We start from the raw sequence: 21,662 nt of genomic DNA, 5'->3' as shown, positions 1-21,662 counted from the left end.
ATTTTCCAAAAGTTTAAAATCATAACCAAGTTATGCTTTTACAAGAGAAGAAAAACAAACCACACTGAATTTTAAATAATGGCAGGAGAGAATGAGCTATGGCAGGAATAACTGCATGTTCCAGACTTTCTATTAAATCTGTTTGAGTCTACAACTAGGCATTTCAATCAATTTGACTTTCTCTGTGGTCCTCCCTCACTGGAGGTCCCTGCCCTGAAGGAGCTCTCTGTGCTGTGGACTCCTTCCTGGAAGATCCGGGTGTGAAAGGCTAAGTCCCCAGAGTAGCTCCTCAGTAGGTGGGGTTCTAGGGAGATGGTGCCTAAGGGGGAACTCTGAGGTCACTGGGGACACTCTTGAATCACAGAATCGGGATCCCTGCTCCTTCCTTCTCCTTTGTTTTGCTTTCTGAGCGTGAGGCTTTTGTCACCTGGCACTTCCCCCGAAACACAAAACAATGGACCACTGCCCTATTTCGACCTGATCTGGAGCCCAAAGCAATGGGTTTGCCTTATTCTGACCCAGAACCTTCTCGACTGTGAGCAGAAATAATTTTTTTTCTCATTGCAAGTTGCTGATCTCCTATTTTGCTGTAGTGACAATAAGCTGACTAATACAGTGCTCCAGGGCACATCGTGGTAAATGCCTAACCAAACCAGGCCACAGGAAAACACCAAATTCCCACATAATAAAGACATCTAAGGCACACTGGCTCAATTCAGATCATCTCTGGGTCACACTGAGTGTCATGAGCACGAAACAGAAGAACACAGGTAGTCAGTTCTCTCTTTACTGAAATACAACAGTCAGAGATGGTGAACGACACGGCTGGAAACAGGCCAGCCCTCTCCCCTTGCACACACCGTCAGGTGGAGTGGACAAATGTCTTGTGGTCAGGTGTGGGGTCGGGTTCCCAAGTCAGCTGACCTTGGTCCATGGCACAGTACCATGGCTTTGGTTGGTTTGGGCCTGGGCCACAAATAGCAGAACTCTTCTTCCGGTGTGGAGGGCATGCCTGGTTGCAGCTAACATCCTTCAGCCCCTTCTGACGCTCAGTACGGACACTTGGATGAGTGGCATGTGGGTGTGCAGTTCGCAGCTGAGCTGGAAAGCAGAAGAACAGGTGGGGTGCCCGGCCTATCTACCCTCCATAGGCCAAGGACAAGAAGGGGCAGCAGAAGGACATCAACAGTGCTTCCCGGGACACTTAAAACACACAGCCAGTTCTCACCCGCACTGTTGGAGGGGTAAAGTGGTGTGGACTGGCTTACCCAAGCTCACACAGCTACCTAGAACCCACCCTCAGAGCTACCTGACCCCTGTGCCTCTCGCCATTGGCCGGACTGTAGTCGGAGGCTGCTTGTTTGTTCCCTGGCTTCCCAGATCCGAAATAATTACAACAGTGCTTGGCCTATTAGATTGTCCAGGCAGCGAGATGTTTCTGTCAATTCTGGAGTTTCAGAAGTTGCCGACAATGCACGTCCTGTTAACTTAGGCAATATTATATCCTTCTAGAGTCTTTGATGGAGTTGAATAGATAGTTATAGTTTTCCTTAGTTATGATAAAAGATAAAGTAGATAACAATATTTTAACTATAATTCTTGCTTGATAACTGTTTTGTTGTATGTAATTTTACTATGTTAAAGTTAAAACCTTCATTTTTTTATTTAAACAGAAAATGGTAAATGGTGAGGGAAGTCCTTCTGTATATGTGTTGCTTTTATTGGTTAATGAATAAAGAAGCTGCTTCCGGCCCATGGTTTTAAAGAATTTAGCCAGACTGGGAGAGATAATATATAGAGAGAGTAAGCAGAGTCAAGGAGACGCCATGTAGCCGCCAGAGGGGAAAGACATGAGCTGCCAGTTGGAACCTTGCTGGTAGGCCACAAGCTTCACGGTAAAATATAGAATAATGGAAATGGGTTAATTCTAGATGTAAGAGCTAGCTATCAATACGCTTAAGTGATTGTCCAAGCAGTGATTTAAATAATATAGTTTCTGTGTGATTATTTCAGGAGTCTCAGCAGCCAGGAAACAAACAAGCAGCCTCCTACTACACCAGACCTCAACAAAAATCAATACGCTTAATAAATCCCATAAAATAAAGGAATAAAATATAATAACAATGATAATAATAAAATAATAAATAAAAAAGCAGTGGCAACCTCATGTGGCCTCACTCCTGTCTTTCAGCTGCCTGTTGCAATTCTGAGCTCCAGGTTGCTTTCTGATCCTTTCAAGTCTATGCTCCCCTGTGGCCACCCCCTCCCGTGGGGATCCATGCTTCCTGCTTTGATGTTCATGACAGAGACATCTGTCATCTCTTTGTCCTATGTCAAACTTGGACACCTTGTGGACAGAAATCCTCACAAGGGCAGTCCCAATGGGCTTCCTTGCTACTAAGAATTCAAAGACCCGATATTTAGTCCCTCCTAATATCCCAGGGCAGTGATTGGGGAATACAAGAACCAGCCTTGGCCAGTCAGATGCTCCTGCTCAAGACTTTGACCCTGCAACAAGCAACCCAAAGGCAAAATGTCAGTGGGAACCTGTGGGGCAGGACATGGCGTGTGATGCCCACTGACCATAAGATGACAGTGTCCCAGGGAGCATGTCACCATGCTTTTTTTTTTTTTTTTCTGAGACAGGGTTTCTCTGTAGATTGGCACCTGTCCTGGAACTAGCTCTTGTAGACCAGGCTGGTCTCGAACTCACAGAGATCCACCTGCCTCTGCCTCCCGAGTGCTGGGATTAAAGGTGTGCGCCACCACCACCCAGCCACATGCTTTTTCAAAACTGCTTTTCTGTCGTTCCTTTGCTTCTGTGCATCTGGGGTCCTCCTTCCCCTCATTTGCAACCAAATGTTCCCCCCACACCCCATCAATGTCACTTAACTTCTTGGAAGCCTGGACATCTAGGACCTGAAACAAATCAGATCTGTGGCTGAAGAGATGGCTCAGTGGTTAAAAGGACTGGCTGCTCTTGCAGAGGACTTGTGTTTGGTTCCCAGCATCCACATGGAGGCTCACAACCATCTGTAACTCCAGTTCCAGGGGATTTGATGTCCTCTACTGGCCTCCACCGACACCAGGAATGGATGTGGTGCCTGTACAGATGTACATGCAGACAAAATATCCATACACATAAAATAAGATAAAAACAGAAATTAGTTGTGGGGTGGGGATTTATTTACAATATGAAAAGGGAATAGGAAAAAAATTTAAAAGCTACACAAGGCCAAATAGTGACGGATGTCAGGTCTCTTCTGCCTTTATTGAGGGATCCTACCACCCACTTCCATCTGCTAATGGACCACCTCACCCATCTATCCTGGCTGTAGGACTTTAGCCCTGGCATAAGGCTGCCTGTCAGCCTCTCTTTCCGGTCTATTCTTTCAAGAGGTAACATGGAGCCTGACCTGCTGTGGTTCTCATTGACTGTGAAGGGTGCATTCCACAAGGCTGAGACATTGGTGGAAGAGGGGGAAGGGGCAGTCTGTCTTAGGGGGCACACCAGCTCTGTTCTCACTGTTCACAATAGGGTAGAACTTGGCCACTTCACGAGGCCTGCATTGAGCTAGACCTATGGCCTTTATACTAATCTTCTACTCCTTCACAGTACCCCCAAAACCCAGAACCTTCCTTAAGAGAATTTCTCCAAATTGGTATACAAACACACCACCATCTTCCTCCCTGCCTGGAGCATCTCCGAGGGGTTCATATGTATCTAGCATCCCTACTTCATACCCTCTCACACCCATGTGATGTTTACTGGGATGTCAGTCGTGGTGGCTGTGATGTTAGTTTTGTCGATCTGATGCACTCTAGACTCCCCTGGAAGAGTCTCGACGAAGCATTGTCCGGATCAGTTTGGCCTGACTAAGGGAGATGGTTGCATAAAGTTATTTAATATGGGAAGACCTAGCCCACTATTGGCGGCACCGTTCCCTTGGCTGGGGTGCTGGACTGTATAAGAGTGGAGAAAGACTGGGCAGGGATGCACGCCTTTGATCCCAGCACTCAGGAGACAGAGGCAGGCGGATCTGTGTGAGTCTGAGGCCAGCCTGGTCTACAGAGCGAGTTCCAGGACAGCCAGGGCTGTTACAAAGGTAGGCTGGGTGGCGCACGCCTTTAATCCCAGCACTCGGGAGGCAGAGGCAGGTGGATCTCTGTGAGTTCGAGACCAGCCTGGTCTACAGAGCTAGTTCCAGGACAGGCTCCAAAGCCACAGAGAAACCCTGTCTCGAAAAACCAAAAAAAAAAAAAAAAACAAAAAAAAAACAAAAAAAAAAAAAAAACAAAAACAAAGGTAGGCTGAGCAGTAACATGTTTGTGTTCATGTATTCCTCTGTGATATCTCCCTTCCTTATGTCTGGAGAAAGACCATGAAGAATGGTCCCTGGGGTCCCCGAGAGCCCCTCACTTTTCGCCTGATGCCTCACTTACCTGGTGCATCAGCTTCTCTGCGGCTTTGGGTTCAGTGAGGTCCTCAGGGGAGGCCACACTCACCCGTACAAGGAGGAAGCCGCCATCTTCACCTGAAAGTTGAGGATAGAGAAAAGATGGTGAAAACAGTGCATTCATCTCCAACCTGGGCCCTCTCCATACTAGTCTAGCCTCCTGCTTGTCTTTCGTTTGTTGTTTTGTTTTTATATTTTTGAGACAGAATTTCTCTGTGTCATAGCCCTGGCTTTCCTGGAACTCTCTTTGTAGATCAGGCTGGCCTCGAATGCACAGAGATCCCTTTACCTCCAGAGTGCTAGGAAATAAGCCTTAACTTCCTTTACTTCAGTTGACTGTGAAAGTCACCGATTTTGGAGATCATGAAGCAGAGCGGCATATCCTGGGTCCCTTGCTAACCCACTGCAGACAAGACCTCCAACTCGGGTTTCATGACACCAGGCAAGTGTGCTGCCTTTCCAGGCTCTGAAGTCACTTTTGCTAAAAGCATCTGCAGATGTCTGGTGAGCTGCTAAAGCAAGGTGAAAAGGACTGGCTGCTCTTGCCTCTGCCTCTACGCTGTCTGCTTGACACCTCTGCCTCTACGCTGTCTGCTTGACACCTCTGCCTCTACACTGTCTGCTTGACACCTCTGCCTCTACGCTGTCTGCTTGACACCTCTGCCTCTACATTCTATCTGTCTCTTTTGCCACCTTAATCTTTAGATCAGATTTCTATTCAATTTTAAATTGTTGATATTAACCATTTGAGAACTGTTTCATATGGGACTATAATACAAAGTTGATTTCTCTTAACTTCACCTCATATGAGAATGACTAAGGCAACAGGCCACTGGCTTAGCTTCTAGAAGTCTCTGGAATCCTGTCTTTTTTATTACACCCTGCTCCTTCATCCCCTCCTTAAGAAGCCCTTCAGATTCCAGATGAATCTTTTTTTCTTGTCCAAACAAAGTCATTATCTTTTGTGGTGGTAGAAACAAAGGTTGGTGGGCCTCCCAACTTTTTGCCCACAGCTACTGCTGTGTCTGATTCTTCTGGGTTAGGTATGATAACAGATGTCTTAGATCGCAGCTGCTGTGACCACCTATAAAAGACCCTTTTCAAATCAGGTCTATGAGCATTTCCTCTTTCAAGGCTCAGGGAGGCTCACCAGGCCCAGCCCCTCCCCAAAGTTACATAAGAGGTGGGATTCTTTGGTGACGTGACTACCTCTGAGCCATCCAGGCTCCCATAGGTAACACCAAGGAACATGTTGTTTTACCAGGCCGGACTGCATAGAATCTAGGAAAGCTCTCGCTATCTGGGGCAAATAGAAATAAACTTTACTTTAAGTTTCTTGAGAAAAAAAAAATCTTGTGACAGCAAGTCAGTCCTGGCCAGGGAATCCTGGGTCAGTCCCAGCTGCCTACGGGATCACTGTTGCTCTAGGTAACTAACTTTCCCTAGACCTGATCTGGCACTGACTGGTTTTGTGCCTGATGGTTGGACCGAGGAAATGAATGATCTGAGAGGCTGTGGATTTGGAATTCAGGCAGGGTAAATTTCCTTGAGATGTGTGCTCAGAGCTCTTTTCTGAGTTTTTGAGGTCGTTCAATGGGTCAAGGGGCTTGCTGAGTAAGCCTGGTGACCTGAGTGTGGTTCCTGGAACCCAAGTAAGGGTGGGAGAAGAGAAATGGTTGTACAACGCTGTCCTCTGAACTCCTGATGTGCACTTGGCACATGAATACCTGTTCCCACCACATACATGCACACACTCACACACACACACTCGTACATGCATACATTCATACATATATACCCTCATACACACACCTTCACACACACACACACACACTCATACATACATACATATATACATACATACACTCACTCATACACACACCTTCACACACACTCATACATACACTCATACACACACCTTCACACACACACACTCATACATACATACATACATACATACACTCAGTCACTCATACACACACCTTCACACACCTTCACACACACTCATACATACACTCATACACACACCTTCACACACACACTCACGTATACATACACAATAATGATACGGAGGAGGAAGAGTTGGAGGAGACAGACAGACAGACAGACAGACAGAAGGAGAGAGAGAAAGAAACTTAGAAAAGGATTCCTCTCCACTGCAAGGCCCTCTTTGTGAGACACACCCATCTGTGGTTCATCCTCCATGCAGACAGACTAGTTTTGTTAATGGAGTGCTCTGTGAGAGTGGGAACAGCAAGAGGACTTGTGCCTAGAACCTGGGGACCACCCCACGTGTGTGACTTCACCTGGGGACCACCCCACGTGTGTGACTTCACCTGGGGACCACCCCACGTGTGTGACTTCACCTGGGGACCACCCCACGTGTGTGACTTCACCTGGGGACCACCCCACGTGTGTGACTTCACCTGGGGACCACCCCACGTGTGTGACTTCACCTGGGGACCACCCCACGTGTGTGACTTCACCTGGGGACCAGTCCACGTGTGTGACTTCACCCGGGGACCACCCCATGTGTGTGACTTCACCTGGGGACCAGTCTACGTGTGTGACTTCACCCAGGGACCACCATACATGTGTGACTTCGCCTTCGGCTCTCAGAATGGGAAACATGCCATCAGTCTCCAAGGAGAAGCCCACTGAGGCAAGTTTTGGAACTAACTATGGGTATGAACCCACAAAAAGGAAAAAGCTGGTCTTCTGTGGTAACACTGCCTAGTCCAGATGTTCTTTACAACCAGGCTGAGGAAATGCTCTGAAAATGGATCCTGAAGCTAGCACTGGGCAGAATTGAATTCAAACTCGCAGTGTGAACTACCCTGCAATTCCTAGGCAGAACTGAGTTCAAACTCACCAGTGTAAACTACCCTGTAATTCTTAGACAGAACTGAGTTCAAACTCGCAGTGTGAACTACCCTGCAATTCCTAGGCAGAACTGAGTTTAAACTCACCAGTGTGAACTACCCTGTAATTCCTAGGCAGAACTGAGTTCAAACTCGCAGTGTGAACTACCCTGTAATTCCTAGGCAGAACTGAGTTCAAACTCACCAGTGTTAACTAGCTTGCAATTCCTAGGCAGAACTGAGTTCAAACTCACCAGTGTGAACTAGCCTTCAATTCCTAGGCAGAACTGAGTTCAAACTCGCAGTGTGAACTACCCTGTAATTCCTAGGCAGAACTGAGTTCAAACTCACCAGTGTGAACTAGCCTGCAATTCCTAGGCATTTCTTTGACAAGAGTGTCTGCAGCTACTCAAGATTTCTCTCGCACATTTATGGAGCTCATGACAGCCACCATCCTATCAGTGGCCTGCACCCATGACAACTGTGTTCAATCGTCTTCCTCTGGTGCCATAGTAGCTTTGTCAACTTGACACAGGTCTACACACAGCTGGGAGGAGGGAATCCCACTTAGGAATTGCCTCCATCAGACTGGCCTGTGGGCCAATAAGTCATCGCCCCAAGTTCCTTTTAGTCATGGTGTTCACACAGCAACAGACAGAACACTAGAGCATCTGGCAAATTCATTTTGGGGTTCTGCCTACTGACTGTGAGGAATTTTTACATTATTTTCTGTCCAGAATATAAAAGATATTCAATAACATGGTTGTGATTAAATATTTCGCTGTTTTAATTTTTGTTTTGGGCTGATTCTGGTTTTCCGATAGGGTCTTACTATATAGATCAAATTGGCTTCAAACTCACAGTCCTGCTTCTACCTCCTGAGTACTGGGTTGCAGGGCCTGTGATATCATGCCTGAAGATGTATGACAGAGATAGAGCTGACAGAGACGATAAAGAGATGAGATAGGAGGGATAGAGATCAAGAGCAAATGACGCTGATAGAGATGGGTATGAAAGAGAGAGAGATGGTAGAGACAGGTGATAGAGATCAAGATTGAGGTAGACACACAGAGATGATGGAGACAGAGAGACACAGAGAGGTACAGATGACAGAGGCGGAGATTTTTCAGGGCTTGGGGTCAATGTAGGATCTTAGGCATGCTCACCAGTGACAAGTGCTCCATCACTGAGCTATGTCCTCAACTCGTGATTAGTATCTTATTTCCCTTGCTCAGAAAGCTGGGGCAAGGCAAAGACACTCAGGAATGAACCACAGGACAACACTACCAGCAGGGCAGATGCTCCCTCCGGGCCGCCCACAAACTCTTCTTCCCACAGAGCTGATGACTGGTGGGCTCCTCAGAGATGTTTCTGCCGTTTCAGAAGTTAAGAGTCAAGCTCCCCAAATGTTTCATTGGTTGCCTAAAGTCACTCTTTATGATAGACAGCACAGCAAACATGGCCACTGAGCCCCACTTCCATGCTCACGTGGCAGCGATTTGGACAAGTTGCTTGTCCACATTCCTCCCTTCTGCGTGGGCATGACTGACTTAAGGGCCAAGTGTTTAAAAAACATTTCCAATCTCCCCTGAAGCACAGCAGTTGCACAAGAGTTGATGCTGTAAAGGTCAGATCTGGGAAAGATGCTGTCCGTCCAGTGCTGCCTGTCCTCCCAGCCAGGGTGAAGAAACCTAGGCTCTGAGGATTGGGACGGGTCCTGTCTCTCAGCTTAAAACAGCCAAGATCCCAACCACTCCTCGAAAACCTGTTTCACACTTATCACATACACATGACCACATGGTATACACATGACATACACATGATCACATCACATACACATGAACACATTACATACACATCACTACATGACATACACATGACCTCATCACATACACATGAACACATCACATACACATCACTACATGATATACACATGACCACATCACATACACATCACTACATGACATACACATCACTACATGACATACATTTGACCACATCGTAACTGCCTATTATCAACCTACAAAGGAAATCATGAAATGTCAGGGAGAGTGTGCAACATCGGCCTTGAACCGCTTCCTTCCTCTCAACTCCATAAGAATATGCCAAACCAGGCGGTGGTGGCACACACCTTTAATTCCAGCACTTGGAAGACAGAGGCAGGCAGATCTCTGTGAGTTTGAGACCATCCTGATCTACAAGAACTAGTTCCAGGACAGACGCCAAAGCTACAGAGAAACCTTGTTTCTAAAAACAAAAACAAACAAACAGACAAAACAAACAAACAAAAAACCTTCCAAACCTGGCAGAGCGGCGGTGGCACAAACCTTTAATCCCAGTACTCAGGAGGTAGAGATGGTAGGATCTCTGTGAGTTCGAGACCAGCCTGGTCTACAAGTTCTGGGACAGGCTCCAAAGCTACAGAAAAAACCTATCTCAAAACCACCCCCCACCCCCACCAAAAAATACTCCAAACCTAAATCGGCAAAGACCACTCATGGGGGTTTCACTTACCTGGATCATGTTTTGGGGTTCTCCTTGTCCAAGAAGTAGTGGGTGTAGATGGTGAGGGCATCCCTGGGGTCTCTGGTGAGGCTGTGGTCTTGGCTAAGGTGATGTTCGGGTTTTTGCTGGCGCTGGCTGTACTTGAATAGACAAAAGGAAGAGGGCTACTACCTGCGAGGGAGGAGCTGCTGGTTCTATCATCGGTGGTTAAAGTCTCTGAGGTGGGAGAGCCCTTGGTGGTGGCCCCTGCTGAGGGACTGCTGTCTGAAGTTGAACCAGAGGATATTGTTTCTGCCATTGTTGATCCAGCAGCCCTGGAGACTGTAATTGTTCCCAAGACCTCAGTGTGGCTTTGCGACTCAACAGAAAGTGCTGAGGTTTCTTTCAGTGGGCTCGTAGTAACTGTCACCAAAGTCCCACCAGAGGCAGGAGTCTGAGCCGCTGTTGTTTCTCTCTCTGTGATGTCACTAGTAGACAGTGTGCCCTCTGGGGTGATGGCAAGAGCTGAGGTACCAGTTGTCAACAGAGTCCCAAATGAACTTGTGGTCTTGGGGCCAAGTGGATTTGCCTCAGGGGACTGAGGCGAAGTTAGCATCTCAGAAGTGGACAAGGGCCCTGTAGGGCTGTGGTTTGTGTCTGAGGTACCAGGGATGATGGCAGGTGTTGGTGTTTCTGTTTCTGAGGTGATGCTGACGGCAACCAAGTCCTTGGCTGGAGGTGCAGTGTCGGGTCCCAGGACCTGTGGGCTGGTGAGGACCCTAGCTGAGTTCTCCAAGGTGGAGCTGCTCTCTGAGGTCAGGTGTTCAGCTTCTGTGGAGGTGTGAGCCAAGGTCAAGAGGTCAACTGTGGTCTTCCTAGCTTCTTCAGAGCTGTCATCCGTACAAAGGGTGTCAAAGACAGTGTCTACGGGGTCACTCACTGTGCCTGTCTTGAGAGTGCTCATTTCTACTTTGGGGCTGCCACTTGTAGCTGAAGTATCTGTAGGGTTGGGGTGCACAACCATGAAGTCGGAAGGCGTTTTTATTGCAAGAGTTCTGGTCTCTGTTACGGGGGAAATAGTCTGGGTCAGTTCAACAGGGAAGATGGTCTGGTTCTCTAGGGTGCCTGTTGTGGGGAAAGTGGTCTGTGTGTCCAGGGATGCTGCAGAAGTGGTCTGTGTGTCCAGGGATGCTGCAGAAGTGGTCTGTGTGTCCAGGGATGCTGCAGAAGTGGTCTGTGTGTCCAGGAATAATGCTGCAGAAGTGGTCTGTGTGTCCAGGGATGATGCAGAAGTGGTCTGTGTGTCCAGGGATGATGCAGAAGTGGTCTGTGTGTCCAGGGATGATGCAGAAGTGGTCTGTGTGTCCAGGAATAATGCTGCAGAAGTGGTCTGTGTGTCCAGGAATAATGCTACAGAAGTGGTCTGTGTGTCCAGGGATGATGCAGAAGTGGTCTGTGTGTCTGGGGATGATGCAGAAGTGGTCTGTGTGTCCAGGAATAATGCATCAAAGGAAGTGGTCTGTGTGTCCAGGGATAATGCTGCAGAAGTGGTCTGTGTGTCCAGGGATGCTGCAGAAGTGGTCTGTGTGTCCAGGAATAATGCTGCAGAAGTGGTCTGTGTGTCCAGGAATAATGCTGCAGAAGTGGTCTGTGTGTCCAGGGATGATGCAGAAGTGGTCTGTGTGTCCAGGGATGATGCAGAAGTGGTCTGTGTGTCCGGGGATGATGCATCAAAGGAAGTGGTCTGTGTGTCCAGGAATAATGCTGCAGAAGTGGTCTGTGTGTCCAGGGATGGTGCAGAAGTGGTCTGTGTGTCCAGGGATGATGCAGAAGTGGTCTGTGTGTCCAGGGATGCTGCAGAAGTGGTCTGTGTGTCCAGGTATGACGGTGCAGAAGTGGTCTGTGTGTCCAGGGATGCTGCAGAAGTGGTCTGTGTGTCCAGGGACGATGGTGCAAAAGTGGTCTGTGTGTCCAGGAATAATGCTGCAGAAGTGGTCTGTGTGTCCAGGGATGCTGCAGAAGTGGTCTGTGTGTCCAGGGATGCTGCAGAAGTGGTCTGTGTGTCCAGGAATAATGCTGCAGAAGTGGTCTGTGTGTCCAGGAATAATGCTACAGAAGTGGTCTGTGTGTCCAGGGATGCTGCAGAAGTGGTCTGTGTGTCCAGGGATGATGCAGAAGTGGTCTGTGTGTCCAGGGATGATGCAGAAATGGTCTGTGTGTCTAACGATGCTGCTGAAGAACTGGTCTGGGTGCCCAGCGATGATGCTGCAGGGGAGGAGGCCTGAGTATCTATGCTAAATGCTGCAAGGGAAGAGGTCTGAGTCTCCAGAGCTGACGCTGTAGTGGAGGTGATCTGAATATCCAGGGCTGACGCTGCAGGACAGGTGGTCTGTGTCTTCCCTGTTTCTGTTGCAGGAGAGATGGTCTGGGTGTCCCCAGAATTAACCTCTGAGCTGGTACTGGTTGCAGCTAAGGTGTTAGAAGCAGTTTCAGCGCTCAGAGTTTGAGCATCTAGAGGAACGTACTGAGTAAGGTCAGTGGTCTGGAAAGCCCCCGCTGAACTGGGCCTGTCCCTCTGAGTGAAGGCAGGCACTTCCGTGTTGTTCACTGTCACCACAGGAGCAGAACTGCCGATGCTCAGGCCTATGTCGGGAGGGAATAACTTGGTGAGTCCCGATAGGCTGACTTCACATGGGTGTTTGCGTTTATGCCCTGGGTGCCGCCGGATGGCACATTGTCTATATAAACAAAGATGAAGAAAACAACATGGAGAAGTCATGGCCTCCATGGTGGCTCTGAAGACAGACGCCCTGGCTAGTACCCTCTGAAGTCCTGATAACCCTCTGAGTCCAGGCAGCCCCAGGGTCCCTGCTGATCACTGGGATGCAGGGCAGTGTGGCAGCCTTGTGCCATCAAGGGTGGGCAAAGGAGACACAAACCCACGTGAGCCAGGACTGCAGAGCAGGAAGGAGGACTTCCAGAACGTTCTGTAGAACTTTGTCATTCCCCGATGGGTAGTTTGCTCACCCCCGAAGTATTTTCCTGTGGAAGTATTTCCTTAAAATTCAAGAACGACCTGCGTTCTCATCTTTAGAGGTAACAGGTAGGAGAAGGGAGAGGAGCCCACAGCCTGAATGTAATGTATCCTAGGAAAGCGAGCAGTCAGAGAGCCCAGGACAGCTCACTTGGGTACGGAGAGAGATCAGGTGGGCACATGAGCACACGTATCCTCCCTTGCTCACTCAGCCAGTCCAACCACACTCTCACACCCACATCTGCAGGAGTTGCTGATCGCCAACTCCACAGACCTCCCCCACTCCAGTCCAAGCTCTTTCTCAGAGCCTCCTGGTCCACGGAACCCACCCGGGTCGTAGGATGTTGTTGCATTCCTCCAAACTGGAGGTGAGGCCAGCTTTGAGTCCCACCTCCACTCCTTGTTCTGCTGTGTACAACTCTGTGACACAAGCCAAGCCTCTGGGCTCCGGATGGAGCGAGGGACCTGGTTCGTGGGGTTGTATGGTTGCAGTTAAACAGGATGAAAAGTGCAGCATATGCCGTCAGTTGTGAGTGTGCGTGATAGGCAGGGTGGGCCAGTGGTTAGGCACTGACAGCACATGCTGGCTCTGGGGATCAATTACTCCCTGTAAACTGCAGGCTCCTCGCCCTTAAGGTGGCAGTACTGGTCTTAGAGATGAGTGCCTGTCCTTAAAGTTATGAGAATTTAAGACGTAATGTTGGACCAGTTAGAGAGCTCATGTGGGTCAAGGTGCTTGCCACAAAGCTTGATGACCTGAGTTTAATCCCCAGACTGTCATCTGCTCATCTGGGCTACACACATGTGTCGGGTCCTCATAGTCTCTCTCTCTCTCTCTCTCTCTCTCTCTCTCTCTCTCTCTCTCTCTCTCTCTCTCGTGTGTGTGTGTATGTATCAAATCAACCCCAGGCCTCCACATACAATGCACGCATGTTCACACACAGCCATACACATGTGAGTCCACACATATGTAAAAACATTCTCACACACAGAGAAAATGGAAAATGGGGAAAGAAATAAATACACACATACATAAAGTCTGTATAGCAAGTTGCAGGCAGCCAGGGCCCTGCCTAGAGAGACTCAGTCGATAAAGAAATAAGTAGAGTTAAAAGGTACTGTCTAGTGTGGGGTGCCCGTGTGGGGCCATCACTATGACAACGCTGATGCTGGAGGGCATGGCTGGCAGGACCGTCTGTGGTAGGGACAGGACAGAGGCGATGCCTCAGGACCCTCTGCTCTGCTTTGTGTGAACCTAAAGTTGTCCTGGAAACCATCTATTTTCCATTGTGTGTGTGATGAGTTTGGCACAGTGCCTGTCAGTGGCAGACTGGCCTTAGCTCCTATCTCCCAGAAAAGGCCACCTGTCTCAGAACCTCCCTGTCTGAGCGGTTTGTGACAGACTTTTCATTCCAAAGGCAAATTTCAAAGAGTAATTGTGTTGGCAACAGACTTGGATGAACGGGAGCTTTGCTAGGCCATATTTCTCAGTTCACAGCGAAATGATCACCAGTTGGCATCTACCCTCCCAGCCCACTGTCCCATGCCTGAAGACTAACTCTCACACTCTCTTACAGGGGTAGCCGGAGTCACCACGCCCAGCTGACACATCTGCCGTCCTGCACACTCATCTACAGTCATCATATTTTATACTCAGCAGGTTGTTAACTGCAAATTAACAAAGATGTCTACCCTTGCCCACAAAGGGCTGGCTTTGCCAAAACACACACCCAGAGCCCTGTCGGGGAGGAGCCCTGGGTCCTGTCCTGTCCCTTACCTGCAGAGCTGGCAACGACTCCAGCCTTCAAGCAGAGGAGAAGGAGAGGCACAGCTAAGCTCCAGAGAGAGCCCATCTTGCCGGGCACTGACCACCGCTGCCTGGCAGACCTGCCCACTGCCTCTCTGCACCACTCTTTCCTGCTTCCTCAACCCAGGGAGGAGGGGCAGCTGCCTGCCCAGGTGTGACTGGGCATGTTCCAGGATGCAGCCAGGTGAACACAGACCTGCAGCAAGGGCTGACCCAGGCTTGCCCTCCTACCCCCACCCCCGCCCCCTTGCCTGGCAGCCTTGCCTCTCTGATTTGAAGATACAGCAACATTTCCATTCTGTTAGCCTCCCCTGCAACTGGGAAGGGTGTGGGAGAGATGGGTGTTTACTCCACTTACCCATTCCTGGGCTCTGGGCTTCATGAGCAGGACCCAAGTTTCTCTGCTGAGCCTAGATTTCTAAGGATCAAAGGCAAATGAGACAACCTTTCTGAGCCTCAACTCTTTGATCTGTAAAATGGATAAGCTCTCTGATGCAGGAGGCTATTAAAGTTCTTACAGAATGTCACCTGTACATTGCTGGTGCTCATAGAAAATACATTCATCTCAGATGCTCAAGATATAAGTGGCACCCCTCCCCCACCAGCAGATGTGCGTGTTCCTGGGGTCTCCAGGGGACAGTGCTCCAGTATGGGAGCAGGACGCTCACTTCTATTATCTTTCTATTGTCAACAACCTGGGAGTTTACCACCACGTCAAAGCTGGGACCACATCCCCAGCCAGGCTTCAGGTACCAGGATGTGGAGGGTGCCGTGCTGTTCTGGGTGCCATTGTGAGGGAGATGACTGAGGGACAGTGGAGTGGAGTTACAGCCTGTATTTCCCACGTGTCTCCTCTGAAACAGAGGGGACACATCCCTCAAGGGCTCCTTGGAGATTTTAAGTAGGTGCTTTTAGATGAAAGTAGTTCCATGATGGGGCAGACATGATGGAGGTCACAGACTCACAAAAGTAGGGACTAGAAAGAAAGATACAGTTTAAAACTGTGTTAAAACATCTGTCCTGTTTCCAGCTCTGTCCTTTAATGGTGGGCAAGAAGCTGTGTGATCTTAGACAGGTAGCTTGCCCACTCTGGGCCTTAGTCAAGGAGAGTTCTGAGGGTGCAGTCTGGGATTCACTGCTGGGCATGTGACACTATCATCCAGAACTTTAGTCCATACTGAGGTGACAGGCTGTGCGGCCTAGGAGGAAGTGGGGTATGTCAGCCTCTTCAGGAGAGGGTGCTGGAGACTGTCTGGAGCCACTCGCCACTTGGAGTAGAGTGCCTAGGGACCAGTCCCGTGAACACACTCTGTAGGCAAACCTCTTCATCTCCCTAGTGAGGAGGGGCTCACTACAGAAACCTGGACTTTGGGAGACCTTGCCAGATAGCCATGACCGGGTATGAGGTGTGAAACTCTCCCATCCAGTAGCTGGAGGGAACACAGCAGGGGGGAGGGCACCCCCTCCTGCCGCACCCCTGCTGGGCCAGGGGCTTCCTCATTCCAAGAGCAGGTAGGTCGCTACCCCCGAGCTAATCCACTGACAAGGTGCCCATTTCACCCCCACAAGGATTTCCCCCACGCCATTTCCTTCTCGCCTGAAATACCCAGCAGCTCTACACACTGGCGCGGAAAGAGAAACAAACTAAACCCTGAGATCCGGGCCAGCTCCTTCTGTATTCGGGGTCGGCTCCAAGCCTGGGCTGACGCTGGTGGCTCCGAGGCCGTCACAAACTTCACTAGAAAGTCCTTGGACCATTTTCCTCAGCCCAGTTCAGCGCTCGCCCTGAGTGGGCACAAGGCGCAGGGGCCACTGCGTTAACAAGCGCAGGTTTCGGTACGCCAGCCTTGGCTCTTGAGGAATCCATCATAGAGGAAAGCAGACAGAGCCTGCCCTCGGGAGCTAGCTTCCTGAAGAGAGGGTGAATGAGGAACATGGGGAAAAAGGTAGATTTGTCACATGGGTGTATGCGGTGTGTGTGTGTGTGTGAGATACTAAATAACAAGTGAGAAGGTGGTAGGGACAGCTGCAGAGAGGCTTATGACCAAAGAGCCACCGCAGCTGGAGTTACAGGAGTCAAAGACACGGGTGTGGGGACAGCGGAATGGCCGGGATGGGTAATAGGGATCTCGTGGCTATCTGAGGCTTTCCTCTATCAGAATACAGATTGCAAGAGTGTCAGCAGCTTCATTCCATAAAACAGAATGAGCACTCCTTCCGGTGAGCTGTGCTGACAAAGAAGGACACAGCACAGACAACGCCAACAGAAAGACTGGGGCTGGATGGGGTCACCCCCAGCACGGCAAGAAAAAGGAAAGACCAAAACAAAAAGTGACTTGGTGACTTCAAAGCATACTTTCCTGGTAAGGTGCAAACAGGAAATAGATAATGAATCCCTGACTGGTTAATGTCAAGTCTCTTTTTGTTGTTGTTTGGTAAGATGAAAGAAATTCATTGCCTGTTCTCAAAATCTGGCCATTGGCCTCTTCTGATTTCTAAGGTCAGAATGTAGTTCCAGGGACGAGAGACTGAAGTGACCCTACTTGGCCACTTGGCCTCGCTCTGAGCCTTGTCTAAGACAGTGGCGCCCATCACTTTTAACCTGACAGGCAAGCAAGCTAGAAGGTGTCCCTGGAGAGTTCTGAGCAGTGATGGACGCTATCTCAGGTTTTAGAAAGCCAGGCTGTGGGAACCTTGGCAGCTGTGTTGAGAACAGCGTAAAGACTTGGAGTTTTTGCGTGTGACTTGGGTTGGTGGGGACGGTGAATGTTCTCTGTTTAGTGAAAGCAGAACCGAGAGCAATCCAACTTGATCGACATGGGCTGCCAGGGTGGAGTCAGCGAGCCTCTCAGTCCGCACATCAGGAAGGACCTGGAACCATCAGCACCACTGAGGATCGGCTCTCCCACCCTCTGTCCCCCACAAAACCAGGGCATATTGTGGGGGTGACTCTGATTTGGGACAAGGGCCTAACTGACCCAACAAAAAATGTCCTGGAAATGCAACGCCGTCTGTGTACTAGACATGAAGCTGACCCTTAGCTCACAGGCCACAGCTGAGTCGGTTGGCTTCTTATGTAGCTACCTCCTCCTCCCAACTTGGGTCTCAAAGTTGCAGCTTACATAGCACCTAAGAAAGGGACAAACTTTAGTTGCAAGTGCTGTCATTCTTTCCGTCCCTGCCCTAGCCACGCCCACTCGTTTTTTTACCTCTGACCTCCGCCGCCATCTCTCTCCTTCTGTTCTCTCCTGGTGTACACATGGGGCTTTGCCTCTCTCCTCCTCCTCCTCCTCCTCCTCCTCCTCCTCCTCCTCCTCCTCCTCCTCCTCCTCCTCCTCCTCCTCCTCCTCCTTCTCTCTCTCTCTCTCTCTCTCTCTCTCCCTCTCTCCCTCTCTCCCTCTCCCCCTCTCCCCCCTCCCCCTCTCCCCCTCTCCCTCTCTCCCTCAATAAATGTTTTATGGTTACCTTTTGTGTCTATGGGTCTGCTCACATGCGCTCGCTGCGTTGGGAATTCTCCGGCGTGGCTCCCAGCAGATGGGAACTCTGCCGCCCCACTGGCATCCGCCAGAGCTTGCTGCTGCTCCGTGAGCCCCGGGGAACCCCCCCCCGCCCCATTTTTTTTCAAGAGCAACAAATTGGTGCTGTGCTCGTAAGACCTCTACATCCCGGTTTTTTTCACCTGAGGCCGAGGCTCCAGTTTTGGCGCCTCCCGTAGCTCAGGGCCTCCCGGGACAAGGTCAGGACCAACGACCTGAGACCGCCCCCACGTGTTCCACTTATCTGAACGCGGCCCTCTGCGACCAACAGCGGCTGATTCATGAGTTTACCTGGGTTAGCTTACCGTCCTCTCTCACCCAGAGATTGTCCGGTTGAGTTCCCGGCTTTCTCTGGCGTGTCCTGGGTACGGGTGCTAACACTCACCCCCGCCCCCCCATCGGCTGGACCCGTGTTTTCACCTGCGCCTGGAAGCTCGGAGCTTCCAGTTCTCACCTCTTCTTTCTGCTCTTTTTCTGTCCTCTTTACATACGGGCTCACTACGGTGTGAACACATTGGCTGCAACAGGCGGCCCCCTGGCCTGACTGTTTCCCTCCTGCCCGGGATTTTGTCTCCGGACGGAGGCTAGAGTCGATTCAGTCAGGCTATAACACTGCCCCCTGGTCACTCGGACGCCTGTGTCCAGGGCTTGCCAATGTTCGTGGCATCTTTTGGGTGCCTTTTGCGGGTGTTTCCAAGGTTCTAGCCATGGGTGCTAAGCTTTCAAAAACAGTTCCCCTGTCCTCTCCCCAGGACAGCTTTTGGATGCCCTTCAACCTCACACTTATCAGTCTCTGTCCAGATAAATGTCCCCATTAAAACTATAGACGGCCGTTTTTGGGTTCCAGCCTTTTGCCCCTCCCCTCTGCGGCTTTTGTTATGGCATGGTGGCTCTCCAACAGAGCAGACTACACATGGTGGTCGCCATCTTGGCTGAGGGCCAGATGGGTCAGGTGACTTTTTCCGCCATCTTGGCTGAGGGACAGGTCGCTTGACCACACTCTCCCGGTTTTACTCCCAGCTTTCATTTCAGACTTCAAAACCATATGTTTTAAACTGGTATGTACTTTTAAGTCTCTTAAGCTGTTCTCTACCATTGTCAATCCCACCACTAACCTTATATTACAAGCAGTTTTTTGCCCTCAACTGCTCAGAGATCTGGGGAATGTGATATTTAAATATTTAATTATTAAAAACTTTTCACAACAACAACAAAGAGACAGGTTGGCTCCTAGCAGCAGCTCTCTGCTCCCTCCAAAGAAGACAGAAGACAGACACGCGCAGAACAACGTCCTTCTGCATTTCGCTTCGACTGCAGAGCGCTGACCATTGGGAAAAACTGCCTTTTGTCTAAACTAAAGACCTCTAAATGTGAATGGAATCACTGGAATCGACAGCCTAGCTGCTCAGGTCAAGGTAGGCCTGTCTTCCTACAGATTTCTTAGTCCACAGGGTCTTCTGGAGCCTGCGCTAAACAGCAAAGGCCAAATGCAACCTTCATCGACCATGGAGGATCCAAGAAGAGTAGCTCTGGGTGCCAACCAAGTAAGTTCTCTGTCATTTTTTAATTAGTAACTCAAGTAAAATCTTATCCTTCTCAAGGATCTCTGACAGTTTGACAGCTGAGAGGTTTTGCGAGGTTGAGGTTTTGCCAGGTGACCTCACCAAACAAATTTCAAATCAAATTTATCTCTTATGCCACAGTCATTATATGTCTAAAACTTCTGTTTTCACAAACCTAAGGAGTTCTCGTGAGTTCCAGGGAGCCGAATTAAGGAATCCATCTTAAACAGGTCAGATACCCCCTCAATTCCCTGGTCCAAAAAAAATTTATTTCCTTAATTTATCTTTGTTCTTTGTTCTGCCAATACCTTAAACAGAATAAGAGACACCAGACATCTCCATGCCATAGACACCCAAAAGCAAAGAGACCAGCCATGCCAGGATGTGACCAGCATCCAGCCTTCTGTCGGGTTCACCTTCTACAAAAGACAATGCCCACAATCAGCCGGAAGCGTCTTGAGAATTCGCCGCCCCAATTTCTTCAAACTGGGGTGTCTAATTTGCTTTTTTTATTAAAAACAAGATGTGGAAATGTTATTCTTTCGGTCCCTGCCCTAGCCGCGCCCACTCCTTTTTTACCTCTGACCTCCGCTGCCATCTCTCTCTCTCTCTCTCCTTCTGTTCTCTCCTGGTATACACACGGGGCTTTGCCTCTCTCCTCCTTTTCTCTCTCTCTCCCTCTCTCTCTCCCTCTCTCTCTCCCTCTCTCCCCCTTTCTCCCTCTCTCCCTCTCTCCCTCAATAAATGTTTTATGGCTACCTTTTGTGTCTATGGGTCTGCTCACATGTGCCTGCTGCATTGGGAATTCCACCGCGTGGCTCCCCGCTGATGGTAACTCTGCCGCCGCTCGGGTGCCCAGCACCCGCCCACCCCGCTGGCACCCGCAGGAGCTCGCTGCTGCTCCGTGAGCCCTGGGGGGGACTCCCCCACATTTTTTCAAGAATAACAAGTGCACTTGTGTGCTCGTTGTAAATAGCTCCCTGAATGGCCAGAAGGAAATGTTTATATACCAAACTTGGCAAAGGGTGCAGGCCTTCAGGCTGTAATGGGCAAAGTGTGAAAGCAGCTGTGAGCTTTGCATGCTCACGGGATGGACAGTCCGTCTCCACGGCAGACAGAATAGCAGGAAAGCAACTATGAGCTTTGCCATGCTCACAGGATGGACAGTCTGTCTCCATGGCAGACAGAGTAGCAGGAAAGCAGCTGTGAGCTTTGCCATGCTCACGGGATGGACAGTCTGTCTCCATGGCAGACAGAGTAGCAGTAAAGTGTGCTGATCCTGGGTTTTGAACAGGCTCTGTTTTAACCAGATAAATTAGGATAAGACATTGCTGGCCCCCGATATCCTCACTTTAAAAAAAAAAAACCTTCATGCATGACTAGGGAGAGGGCTCATTGGGTGGAATGCTTGCCTCTGAGATGAGGAGGCTTAAGTTTGCTCCCCAGAACCCACAGAAAAATGTTAGGTGAGGCTGTGTGTGCTTGCTATCCCAGAACTGAGGAGACAAAGAGAGAGGAATCCTTGGGACTGACTGGTCAGCCAGGCTAGCCTAACTGGTGAGCTCCAGGCCAATGAGAGACTCTGCCTTAAAGGATGTAGACAGTGTCCCTGAAGACACCACCTGAGATGGTCCTCTGGCCTCCAAATGAATGTGCACACATGTGCACATGACTCTGTACACACATCTGTGCGTATGTGTGTGCATGAGCATGTGTACACATACGCACATTGAAAAACAAACCCCTTCCTGCTATCTGGGGGTTCTGCGAGCGTTCCACAAGTTCTGCATATTCTGTAAGAACAGATGGTGTGCAAGGAACATCTCCGGAAGCTGACACATGAGGACTGCAAATTCAAGACTGGTCTAGGCATGAGTTAAAATGCCTGCCTGGAAACTTAGTAAGACCTTGCTTTAAAGTA

At 49.6% G+C, this 21,662-nt stretch overlaps 1 protein-coding gene across 1 annotated transcript; it reads right to left on the bottom strand.

The window, feature by feature from the left end:
• Nucleotides 1-843: 843 nt before the first annotated feature.
• Muc20 (mucin 20, cell surface associated) lies at nt 844-14,689 on the bottom strand. Its single transcript, XM_057764646.1, has 5 exons — nt 14,614-14,689; nt 13,166-13,301; nt 9,833-12,540; nt 4,444-4,535; nt 844-1,101 (listed from the first exon to the last, which is right to left on the bottom strand). Exons 1-5 carry the CDS (start codon nt 14,687-14,689, stop codon nt 1,033-1,035), a joined length of 3,081 nt encoding a protein of 1,026 aa, XP_057620629.1. The 3' UTR covers nt 844-1,032.
• Nucleotides 14,690-21,662: the final 6,973 nt, after the last annotated feature.

This window comes from Chionomys nivalis, chromosome 3 (genome assembly GCF_950005125.1).
Source record: "Chionomys nivalis chromosome 3, mChiNiv1.1, whole genome shotgun sequence".
NCBI lineage: Eukaryota > Metazoa > Chordata > Mammalia > Rodentia > Cricetidae > Chionomys > Chionomys nivalis.
Note: the sequence above shows the minus strand (reverse complement) of the source record. Positions and strands in the feature narration are given on the sequence as shown.